Source organism: Cimex lectularius, unplaced genomic scaffold (genome assembly GCF_000648675.2).
Source record: "Cimex lectularius strain Harlan isolate CLEC.00 unplaced genomic scaffold, Clec_2.1 scaffold155, whole genome shotgun sequence".
NCBI lineage: Eukaryota > Metazoa > Arthropoda > Insecta > Hemiptera > Cimicidae > Cimex > Cimex lectularius.
Genome location: NW_019392710.1, coordinates 788,277 through 801,272, shown reverse-complemented (window position 1 = coordinate 801,272; position 12,996 = coordinate 788,277). Strand labels below are relative to the sequence as shown.

The 12,996-nt window shown below is 33.6% G+C and overlaps 1 protein-coding gene across 1 annotated transcript; it reads left to right on the top strand.

Annotated features, from left to right (window-relative positions):
* Positions 1-579: 579 nt before the first annotated feature.
* LOC106668817 (CCAAT/enhancer-binding protein zeta-like) lies at positions 580-12,726 on the top strand. The gene is made up of 13 exons (XM_014397947.2): positions 580-811; positions 4,026-4,140; positions 4,213-4,404; positions 4,484-4,913; positions 7,857-7,992; positions 8,055-8,248; positions 8,304-8,451; positions 8,510-8,674; positions 11,157-11,397; positions 11,457-11,885; positions 11,950-12,095; positions 12,158-12,311; positions 12,373-12,726. Exons 1-13 carry the CDS (start codon positions 764-766, stop codon positions 12,486-12,488), a joined length of 2,514 nt encoding a protein of 837 aa, XP_014253433.1. The 5' UTR covers positions 580-763; the 3' UTR covers positions 12,489-12,726.
* Positions 12,727-12,996: the final 270 nt, after the last annotated feature.

Sequence of the window (12,996 nt, the reverse complement as noted above, 5' to 3'; positions counted from 1 at the left end):
AGAATCGAATTGTACAATAAAAATATGGGATTCACGTTTAAAATAACAAAGTTCGTGTTATTACCCAGCTAGATTAGGTTATGTTAAATCTCCAATTCACGCGAAAATTAAAAATTAAATCCAAGCCAAAATTAAATTGGGATTTGTATAAGACTATTTTTTGCTAAAGTTATTCATTTCCGCATTAAATAGGTGGACCATAGAACACCCTGTATATATTTAAATCAATCATCAAGTATTACATATTAATTAAAAAATTTACATAGGTGTATAGGTTAAAAGTTTACATAGGTTTACTGTACACATCTACACAGAAAACACAGCCTTTGAGCGCCGAAGATGATCTCGATAAAGATATAAACGTTGGCGTGATAAAGAAAATATTTTCCAAACCTACATCATCGCACAAAGCCAAATTTCAATAAAAAACAAAAATCCTTATTACTAATATAAAAATTAATAAAATAAAAGCCTTTGAGGTCGAATTATTAACAAATAATAGATCAAATAAATAAACTAATGAGTAGTACTATCTTTTATTTAAACTACTAATTGTTAATCAAGAAGGTTTCGTTAAAACAGGTTGTATTAGTTACTAGACTCGAGTTGGACTGACGGACCACGTGTTTATGTTTGATTAAATCTGGTCGACACTGTCATTTATTAATTAAATTCATTATTAATATTAATTGATATTCAGGGGGAATATTAAGAAGAAAAACAACTGACCGCTTTATGTTCGTTTGATTTAACGATTTTTACGATGGATGACATTTACAACGAAGCGAATGTATCCAAGTGGTACGAAGAGGTGAGTTAATTTTTATTTGACATTATCCCCAAACTGGTACACGTATTCTATAATACATCAATTTACTGAATATTTATGTGTTTGTTATTTTTGTTATATGTTTGTCTATCACTAAGTGTAGTGGATTAGGCGGTGGCCGCGTAATGAAAGTCGTGTTGTGACAAGCGCACATAGGTGAATTTAAAAATACTGAAAAACCGAAAATAATCGTACCATAGTATAATTTATGTAGTATCATAAAAATGATTATTTTTAATCGCTTGATATTCTTCGTCGTTTTCATTCAATAACTGTCTTTTGACTAGTGCACTCTGGAAACTGATCATTTCCGCTCCAAATTGTGAATAATGAAACGGACTTTGTATATCACTAAATGCAAATAGTGTCCAAGGGATGTGCTTTTTTTTCTTGCTTTGTTTTGGAACATTCAGCAAGAGTACCTATGAAATATCAAATTCCATTTTTTAACATGACTAGAAATTCAGAACCATAAAGCAATGAATAAATAACAAGTAACGAGAGAATAAATATTGATCAACCACAATAAGTACTAAAGATCAAAAATTCGATACAAAAACAACCACAACAATAAAGGATAAATAAAGACGAACAACAATGAACAAATAAAAGTGCAGACCTACCAAATAACAAATTACATTTTGACACACAAACTAATAAATAAATAGCAAGTAACAGATGCAATATTTAACTATCAACTAACTACAATAAATACTACAGAATAAATAAAGATCAAACACTCGGGAAGCCAGTAGCCGTCCTACGAGGAGGGGATCCCCACCGGCCGCAGAACGCCAGCCCCGAGGAGGCTCTTGTCCACACTTTATGCTATTTAAAAGGCTACTGCTCTTCATAAAATAGGTGTTTCAGGAAGATATGGATAAAAACCATTTACAAAATATAACGCATGGAATAGTCCACATCCCCCCACATCACACTAAATGCCCAGTGCGTTTAGAGAGCTTGACCCGAAGACAGCTCCGCATCTGGGCTGAACCCCAATGGGATTGAACTGACCTCTACCTTAATGATTTCACATTTACACGTTGATGCCACTATTTTGTAAGAAAGAATATATGACCTGGTATACATCCACTCTGTTAAGAGCAAGTAGGCTCTCCCAGCTGACGGGTTTGTTGATTTCTTTTATGCTGTACAGATTTTCAAGGAAGTCTATTGTGGTAGACTTGTATTCTGGACACTCTAAAAGCAAATGTTTGGTAGTTTCTGGTTGATCACAGGTGGCACAGTTTGGGGACGCTCTACAATTTATTTTGTGCAGATAAGCCCCGCAAATGCAGTGGATGTGCTGTTCTAAATTCATTATCTCAGTTCAAGTGTGGCCATAGTACTGGCATCTTTTCCATTGAGCTGTTTCTGTAGTTTTGTTCTTCTACCCTATCTACTGTTGTGTTGTTATTTGGTTACAAGTCAGATATATATATACATTCGAGGAAGCGTACACAGAATCTAATTTAATTACCCTCGGTCCATAATTAAGTACCTCGGGTTAAGAGGGAGAAAAATGCAATTGTGCTTAATCGACATCTGATAAGCCAAGTGCATTTTCCTGTACAAGTAACACTATAACTAATATTGTTTATAATATATATAACTCCTCCATCCTTAGAATAATGCTTCCCCTGGGGGGGGGTCGTTTTTTACTACCTTTATTGTTTGTTTATTTTTATTTACGATTTTAGTTTTTATGCTTCTAATTATAAATATTATTGTTATAATAATGATTAAAATATAAAGGAATAATGTCCATAGGCTTAGATTAACATGTACATATGGTATAATATTATTTTTTGTTCACTAATTTCGTGGTCCGCTTGACCAATCCTTTTTGCCATTTTTCATGTCACGATAGCTCAAGTGGTAGAGCAGCGGCGTATCAAGCCGAAGATCGTGGGTTTGAATCCCGCTCGTGCCATTGACTTTTTTATCTCAACTAAAAACCTTAATTAATTGTAATATATTAATTGGTCAAGCGGACCACGAAATTAGTGAATTTAATGATTAAAAATGAAATATACTTCACTAATGCTCTCCGTGGCCATTTCATTTGTCGTCGAGAATCCAACCCGATTACACGACATTTGAAAAATGGCAAAAAGGAGGGAAAATTCAAAAGGTGCGGTTGAGATAGGGTTGGTGTCCTAGTGGATCGAGGTCACGATAGCTCAAGTGGTAGAGCAGCAGCGTATCAAGCCGAAGATCGTGGGTTCGAATCCCGCTCGTGCCATTGACTTTTTTATCGCAACTAAAAACCTTAATTAATTGTAATTATTTTTTGTCTCAAAGTTTGGAGAAATATCATTAAGCGTAAAATGACGAAGTTTGATGCTGAAGTTGGAGTTCGCAATTGATGATTGGTATTCCATGGCTCGTGGTCCGATAGACGAGTGGGTGTCCTTTGTATATTATTTTGCTGTTGCCTGGTTTTAGCAGAAATATACCTTCCAGGATTTTTGTTTTTATCGTATTGTCTTGCGTGATCTTGATTTTCTCTGGTGTGATGACGGCGCATAAAAATTGGTTGATTTCCGGAACGAATACCATGTGGTTGTTGCTTATCTGAAGCTCCATGTAGACGCACTGTGTATTGTTTCCCGAGGTGAACTCATGTTGAACCAGCACAGAGTTACTTATTGGGTCTGTCTCCACTCACGTTTTTTTTTTCTTCTTTTAAATTAGTTACTCACTGAAGATGTCGCAGTGCCAAAATGTGTTTGAATAACTGAAAAAAATAACTGAGAAAAAAAACCCCCCATTCAAATGCTGTAATGTACTTTTGGCTTGTCATAACTTTGTAAATTTATTCATGTAAATTAAAGTATTTTGTAAGTTTTTGCTTATTGACGCTATTTTATAATTATTTTAATATATACAGAAGCCTAGATCCAACCAGGTGAGTGATTTGAGTGACAAAGTGTCGTAACTAGATCTGTAACGCATTTGGAATAAGGATGTGCATTTTACTCTGTTTTATTGTAAGATTGTTTATGTAGAACACATTATTTTTTAATGTAGAAGCAATAATGATTGCCTTTCTTCTAGCCAAATCTCTAAATGTGTCAATTGTGTTACTGAGGCAATTTTTATTTTTTTCAATATTTTTGTTAGGCTGTTTTATGATTGTTAAATTCTATGCTTATTCAGTTTAAATTTATTTATGTTTATACATTTTCAGTTTAGAAATGAAGAATTTGATGATCTTAAACTGATTGTTGAAAATGATGAACTAATTTCCTTGAGGATTGAGGCTCAGAACGTTTTAGAAAATGAGAGTAAAATTTATCATTCCAGTATGTTTCATTATAACTGTGTACTGTGGGTGCAATAATTAATATTTAATATTAATTATTTTATTTTGATAGGGCAGGGAAAAGGTGGAAACAACCGGAATGTGTCTTGGGTAAAAAAAATAATGTCAAAAGGTACGGCAAAGGATAAAGTTGCAGCTTACGTACTGACTATTCAAAATTCACCGATTCATAATATTAATCATATATCGTCATTGATAAATATGGTAAAAGTTTCAAAGAAAAAAGAATGTATTTTAATAATGGGTATGTACATGTTTATTTATTTTATCAAAGAACATTTATTTAATTGTAATAAAATATTAACGAGTTATTATTTGTTTAGAAACACTTGCGGATCTTTTCTTAGAAGACTTGCTCATACCGAACAAAAAATTAAAAAGTTTTGATAAGCAACCTCTATCAAAACTAAATGAGCTAACATCAGGTTGTGCCCAGGCTAGAAAAAAGAGGTTATTGGCATGGATCTTTGAGGAAAAGCTGAAAGAGCTCTTTGACCAATTTGTCTGCGCTATAGATACAATTGCAAAAGACACTATTGAAGCCAACAGGATTAAAGCAGTGTCAATATTATTTAAACTGCTTTCCTGCCACCCAGAAAAAGAACAAATCTTACTTCAAAATCTAATTAACAAGTTAGGCGACCCAAGTCAGAAAGTTGTTGCCAAAGTAATATACTGTCTAACAATGTTACTTAGAGTTCACCCAAACATGAAGCAAGTTGTGTTAAATGAAGTGGAAAAACTTTTATTCAGGTAAATGTTCAAACTGGCTTGGCATTTAAAATTTTTATTCAAACTTCTACTCTTCTATTTGGCCCTCATTTATTATTTTCATACTGTACATATGAGGCATTGCGGATACGAAGGGCGAACTCGACATCAGGTTAATTTTTTTTTTTTGGTCACCTCCGAATCTAGCCGCTTCAGAGAATGTACAGTTATAGCTTTCATGTTGAGTTCGCCCTTCGTATCCGTATGAAGAGAATGATACGATGCTAGTTGGATTGTAGTTGGAAACTGCCATAGGCGGGCGGATACTAAGGGCGAACTCAACATCGCTCCTTGCCCTTCTCTTCGTGCTCCGCTGTATGATGCAATCCTTCGTTTAGTTTGCATAAAACGCTTGTCTCGTGCAGTGTTTATTTTGTTGTTACTGTTATTGTGATCTTATTGTGTGCAGTAATGGATGTTAACAATAATAGTGCGTTTACTGGATACTCCAGAAAACGAGTGAAAAAGGAGAATACATGGAAGACTGTTGTGGCAAAAACGAAAAGGAACTCTGGCGAAGAATACGTATCGAGACACACGAATGCAGTGGTTCCAGCTCGTCAAATCGGTGAGCCGTGTAGTTGCCAATGTTTTTTAAAGGTAGGCCAAGATAATGTTCTTCAGATTTTTCGTGCTTTTTGGGACCTGGGTAGTTATGACCTACAAAATTCCTACTTATCAAAGTTTGTGGTAAACAGTGATGTTAAAAGAAGGTCTAAAGTAAAGGGAAGGCCGAGTCGTACTTTATGGTGTCTTGAATACACTGTAGCAATAAACAATGAGAAATACAGTGTATGCCGTAAAGCATTTTACAGTATGCACGGTATATCTGAAAAACGTGTGCGCATTGCTATTAATAAAACTACATCAACTGGAACTGTTATTTCTGATCAAAGGGGGAAAAAGACATCTGGTCATAAAGTGCCAGAGGTAAAAAAGAATAAAGTGAAAGAACACATAATGTCATTGCCAACCGTTTCAAGTCATTATAGCCGCGCAAAAAGCCCACACCATAAGTATCTTCCAGTTGGATTAAACATTTGATCGCTGTTTTCAATGTACTTGGAGTGGCTGCATGAAAACTATCCAGGAACTGAACCTGTCACCATGCATTATTATCGAGACATTTTTAATTCTGAATTTAACATCGGATTTGAACCTCCTGGTAGTGACACTTGTAACTTCTGTGATAAAATTGATATTTCTTTAACTAATCTTTAAAAAAATAAGAACTGTGCCTCTGCTGATGAAACAATAAAAAAACTGGAAGAAGAGAAATCGTTGCATCTCGTGAAAGCCAAAGCTCCTCAACACCTCCTAAAAACATTTAAAAATGATACGAATGAAGAGACTCTCGCTATCGCATTTGACTTACAGCAAGCCCTCCCCACCCCTTAATTGACTAGTGGAATTCAGTTTTGTAAATGGAAACTCTGGACCTACAACTTTTGCATCCATAACATTAAAACGGGGGCCTCAAAAATGTATTTGTGGGACGAAACGACAGTAAGACGTGGATCATGTGAAATAGCAAGTTGTGTTGTTCACTACGTGTCAAACCTCGATCATGGTATTAAAAATGTTATAATGTTTAGCGATAACTGCTTCGGGTAAAATAAAAATTTGAATTTAGTGTTGGCCAACTTGTTTTTAATCCATCAGAATAAATTTGATGAAATCAAACATTTTCATGACGCCTGGTCATTCCTATCTTCCTTGTGACCGTGACTTTGAGCACATAGAAAAAGAGGTTCGACATGCCAACGTATACTCCAAAAACCATTATGAATACTTCATTATGAAATGCCGTAGAAAAAAACCATTTACGGTAGTACAAGTTATGCAAAATTTTGTCTTGAACTACGCTATTTTTCAACATATATACAACAAAAACCCAGCTCCAAGTAGCCAAATTCAAGGACGGTGCCGTTTTCGAGTTCACCAAAGAATTCAAACAGGGGTTCTGCATCCACAAAACCTATAATTTCGGTGTCAAATCTGCAGTTAAACTCCAGAAAGGAAAAGTTAACACTTACGATCCAACCAAGTTCAATCTGGTGAATAGTACGCCAACGCAGCTTTATGATTCTCCTTTGCCTGTGCCTCCTGCTAAACTTAATGACATCAGAGATCTCCTGCCATACGTTCCGCTACCGTGGTCAACATACTTTAATAATATTATTGAAAATAATCAATCTTCCATGCCCATGCTCAACGAGGAAATGGAAGATGACCAACCCGATTATGAGGATTAAAAAATTAGAAATTACAATTCGTTTTCTAAGTCATTTTAATATTATTTTATGTACGTACGTTTTCAGAATACATACTTTATAAATAAAATGTGTGTTTTTTGATTAATTGAAGTTCAACCAAATTCTTGACCAATCTCTAGATGGGGTAACCATTAATAAACAAAAAATTAGGCATCCTTCAACGAAAACAGGTTTAATCTTTTTTGTTGAGTTCGCCCTTCGCATGTCAACGGAAAAATTATTTTCAAATGCGTTTTTCTCAACACCTCCTTTTGTTGAGTTCGTCCTTCGTATCCGCAACGCCTCATATACACTAAATGTGTATTAAACATCCCATAACTTAATATAATTTTGCTTCATTGAGGATTCATATATACATACATGTATAGTTGAAAGATTATAATTTTGTTTAAGATTCTTTATTTACACGAAAGCATAATTTATTGTATTTTCTTTTTAAAAGTTAGTTAATTTCAAAATTATTATTAAAATTCAAGTCAGTTCTCTTTATTTCACATTTTTCCCTTATGTTACACATTTTTTGTTAATTATTTAAGCATTTAATTTCCAAGATTTATTTTTATTTTAATTAATTAATTTATTTTTATATTTTAATTACAATAATCCTACGACTTAAACACTCTTGTTAAATATTTAAAATTTGTTTCAGGCCAAATGTAAATTTTAGGACACAATATTATTGCATATGTTTCCTTTCTCAGTTTATTTTCAATGATAATGATGCTAACATTGCTAGAAATGTAATAAACATTTATTTTTCTTTTTTCAAGGCTTCAATAAAGAAGGTATTTGTTGTTTTGGTGAATTATAACTTAATATAAATTTATAGGGTATGTAATTTTATTAGGGTGAAGTTGATTCTCGGTTGATGGGTGCACTTCTCATGGGTGTGAAAAGGGCTTATCCTTTTGCAGATATAAAAGATGGGAGTATGTCACAACATATAGATACATTGTACAAACTTGTACATTTGACAACGTTTAACATTTCGGTTCATGCTCTTTGCCTACTTCAGCAGATTTCTGATTCAAACAATGATAGGTATGTTAACATACAATTTTCCGTGAATAAATAATGCTTTATATTTGGTGGTTAGGTTTTATGGAGCCCTGTATAGAAAAATACTCGACCCAAAACTCAGTGCCTCGTGCCATCATGCAGTATTCATCAATCTTCTCTATAAAGCATTAAGTGTCGATCAAAATACCAGCCGCATTATAGCTTTTATTAAAAGACTTTTCCAGGTAAATTGTTTTAAGATTCTAGTGTATATAGAAATTTTTAGTTTCATATATTTTCCAGATATGTTTTTATGTACCTGTACCACTTACTTGTGGCATATTATACTTGATATCTCAGCTAATGTCGGCAGGAGGAAAAGAATTGTACGCTTCAGTTTTACAACAAAAAGATGACTGTTTGGATAACTTCAGTAGTGATGAAGAGGAGAAATATATTGATATTGAGGTAATAAAATGTATGTAATTAAAAAATATGTTGTGTGCGTGGGTTTGTGCGTGCGTGCGTGCGTGCGTGCGTGCGTGTGTGTGTGTGTGTGTGTGTGTGTGTGTGTGTGTGTGTGTGTGTGTGAGAGAGTGTGTGTGAGAGTGAGAGAGTTGTGAGAGAGGAGAGAAATAATTATCCCAATGAAACAAATTCCTTGTAGGTACAATATAAATTAAAACTACTCTTGGATTAAAACAGTAAATTAAATATTGAATTCTCCAACCACAAATTGTCGGTATCTCCAGGCTGCTCTGCAAAAGTCTGGCAGTTTTTTCATTTGTTCCAGTCAGCACAGCAGCAACCTGATCACCCGATCGCCTCTTCAGCTGCCAATCGTGTTTTCCCCAGTGCTACCTTTCTAAATTCATTAACACTTTTTCAGCACGGAGTCGCGTCTCAGCCGTTTTTGACCTATGCCCGACCGTTATTATTCCCTCTTTTGACCCTTTTGCCAATTGGTTATCTCGGCTGTCTCTACGACTCTACCTACTTCATTTGTCATAGATATTTGCAGTTTTTATAGCTTTTCTCAAAAAAAATATTTCTTTTCATTGGGATCTTTCTTTGTTGCTTAAGTGAAAGGACATATAAATATTTTACAAATACATCTATTAGTAACACATTTTTATATTTACACAAACAATAAATTTGTTAAGATTTTTGTAGTTTTATATAAAGTGTATATTAATAAAAACATAAAATTGTACACACATAATTCTTCACATAAATTCACCAATTTCATGGTCTGCTTGACCAATTAATATTAATTGATAATATAATTAATTGACTTTTTTATCTCAACTAAAAACCTTAATTAATTGTAATTCTTTACATAGTTTAAAAAATACAAATCACTCATATAAATATAAAGTTTTGCCCAAATCTTTGCAAATCTGATAACAAACTAAAATTATATATTAACAAAACAAACATTGCTATAAATGAAACCATGATTATGTGAAAATACAAATGTTCAAATTATTCTAAATACTAAAACTAAATACATCTATTACTTACACATAGATAACTTACTTATTTTAAAAATCATAACTATATACATAGGGAATTCGTTTTGGAAACATGACTAGTTATGTTTGTGATGTTCCTGAAAACAATTAATTAGGCATAAACCTGGCAAGTTGAGTCACTTGGGCAATAGTAGGTTACATATTTTTTGGTCTTACAAACCACACTTCTTTTTTGTACTAGAAGAATTTTCCCTTTTAAGCTTACATACTCTGGGAGGTCTCTTTTATTTAGTGGGGCTTTCAGCATTGTTGCTGGAAGCGGTAAAAGTGTTTTTACGGATTCAAATTGTGCAAAACCCACGAGTTTATTAACATTATGTGAAAAAGATGCAACCTTAGATTTTTACTATCAAAGTGTTTTTTGATAACATTTGGTCTTGCTAATTGACCCATTTTATAGGTTATATTTAATGACGACACAGTTTTGTTAATTTATTTTTCTCTTATTGCTAAAGATATTAAATCACCCCCGATCCCTAATTGTTCGGCCAAAACATATAATTTTATTTCATATTTATGGCGTTCCCCAAAATAAATTGACGCATAGATTTCCCCTTAAGATCATACTTTAGTCCAGCGAAAGCCCTTTTTTGGGGCTATATATTTTCTCCATGACATAATTGAAGTGATTTACAATGACTGAATTTTTTTCAATTTGTCATCCAAAGTGGTGTTTTCTTGAAAATGGATGGCCTGTAAAATTAGCGAAAATTTATCCCTAGAGATAAATTTTCGAAAGGGCAATTTAAATAAATATTCTGACCAAAAATCTATTTAAACGGACAATGCCCATTAAAAAAAATTATTTCCATAAATCTTTTACTTAAAATCTTGTACTGTGATCTGATTGGCTGAACCTTTGTTATGCCAGATTAGCCGAATGTGTTAAGGACCTGGAACACACAGAGAAAGTAGCGAGTGCCCTCCTCCTCATGCCTGTTACACATTGAGCATTTATCTTCACCTTAGGGTTTAGTTTAATGATTCCCCCCCACCTTGTTATGTTGAGGCCCACTCCTGCATGGTTTACTAAGTTTGCACATCTGATAGTCATCCTCAGTACAACTTAAATTTGTTGGCAGTTTGGAACTTATCTAGAAATTTAAATGTCTTAACTGTTGCAGCAACTGTTGCATCCCATCTCCCCAAGAATTTGTGCCTTTGTAGTGGTCATTGTTGTTTATAATCTGCCTATCTTCAGGCAGCAATTCTTATTGTACTTTTTTTAGTGATTTAATCCATTTGTCATGCACTTTTACTTTGTATCTAATTGAAGATCATCACTTTTGTAATGGTTAGGTTAAGAAATTGTATACTGTTGTGCTCAGTTTCTATAGAGTTACTATGTGAAAATTGTTAGATAATAGTTAAAAGAAAAGGTCTCCAATTTTGTAAAATTGTTTTTATTCTTGAAGGAACAGCAGGAAAAAGACAAAGACTTTTCAAATTTTCACAAAAATGAGAAAAAGACATCTGCTGGATGGGCTTATTCTGAGTTTAATATAAGAAAAGGGATTCGAACATCAGGAAGTTACAATCCTCTCGCTAGAAATCCTGCTTTTGCAAGTGCTGACAAATCGATATATTTTGAGTTGACTCAATTGTCCCAACACTTTCACCCTACAGTAGCACTTTTTGCCTCAAAACTTCTTAAAAGTAAGTAATTTAATAAGAATAATTGTTTAACCGTTACTAAAATGATGATATTTCTTTAGGAGAGCCGATAGTTTACGATGGTGATCCTTTAGCAGATTTTACAATAAACAGATTTTTAGAAAGGTTTGTGTTCAAAAACCCAAAGAACACCAGATCTGTAGACGGAATGACTAAAGGGCCAGATCCTCAGTTGGCTCCTAGGAAATATTACATCCCTCCTGGTGTAAAGGCATTGCATGTAACGAGTGATCGTTACTTGGACCAATCCGAATGCCAAATTCCTGTTGATGAACTATTTGTTTACAAATATTTGAAAGTAAAGCATGAAAAACGAAGTGCAAACAAATCCAACAGTGATGATGATGACGACTTAGAGAGTGTGGCCAGTGAAGAATTTGAAGAAATGATAGATAATATGACTAGGACAAAAAAAGAAAAAATGGATTTTTTTAATGATATTGGACAAAATCTGATTAAAAAAACAAAAGGTGTGTCTATATTACATTTTTCTTCTTTTAATACATGTAAACTCATACATATTCTGTTCAACAGGAAAAACGGAATTGCTTTCAGAAGATGAAATGGAAGATGATGAGTATAGTGATTTATCAGATGACAAGGAAGTTATGGAGTTCAGTAGTGATTCAGATTTTGATAATGATAGAACCTTTAATCAAACAAAGAATGAAAAAAGTCATGTAAGTTAACTTTTATTTTATGAAATTAGTAAATTTTGTTATTACGCCATTGTTTTGTTCAGTCTGTCAAAAAAGGCGACCGTAAGAAGAAAATGGAGAATAATTTTAATAACTTGTTTGCTCCTGCTGAGGAATTTTCTGAAATACTAGAAGAAGCAGGATCTGCTGTTCATAAGCACGGAATGATAAACTCAGTCGAAAATAAAGACAATGCTGGTAAGTAGTTTGAAATTAATTATTCAGTGTCATCCTTAATCACGTTCTTTTTTTTCCCCAGCACCTAAACAACTGGACTGGGAGAAAAAGAGAGAAAACTGGAGAAAAAATAGAAGCAAAAAAACAAAGAGGAAGATTCAAAACAGTTCTAAATTTGCTAAAAGACAAAAAAAGTAAATCTTGTGTAAGTGTTGTACATTGATTTATTATTTGTCTTCCCCTTCCATATTTTATTCCTTTAGTCCTTCCATCACTGAGGAGGGCGATTTCTCCGGAAGTCCAGTCTATCCTTGTACCCTTGAGTCGGAGTACTTTACAGCTCGGCCATCCTGTGAGTAGCGTAGAAATCTTGAGATGCGGTCAGGTGTGATGTAGGTTTCAGAAAAACATTTCTTTATCGTGCCAACGTTTCGATCTTTATTGAGATCATCTTCAGGGCCTGGGACAAACAATGTTTAAATTTAACAATTACATTTAGGATGTGGAAAAGTGAATTTAAACAATGCAAAATATATTTTTTATATTCAATCAAAGTATTTCTACTCACTCAAAGTGTCAAAGTGTTTGAGTGAGTAGAAATACTTTGATTGAATATAAAAAAACAATTTTTTTTTGCATTGTATAATTCACTTTTTTCCACATCTTACATGTTTTTGTTAAATTTAAACAATGTTTGTAAATCCCA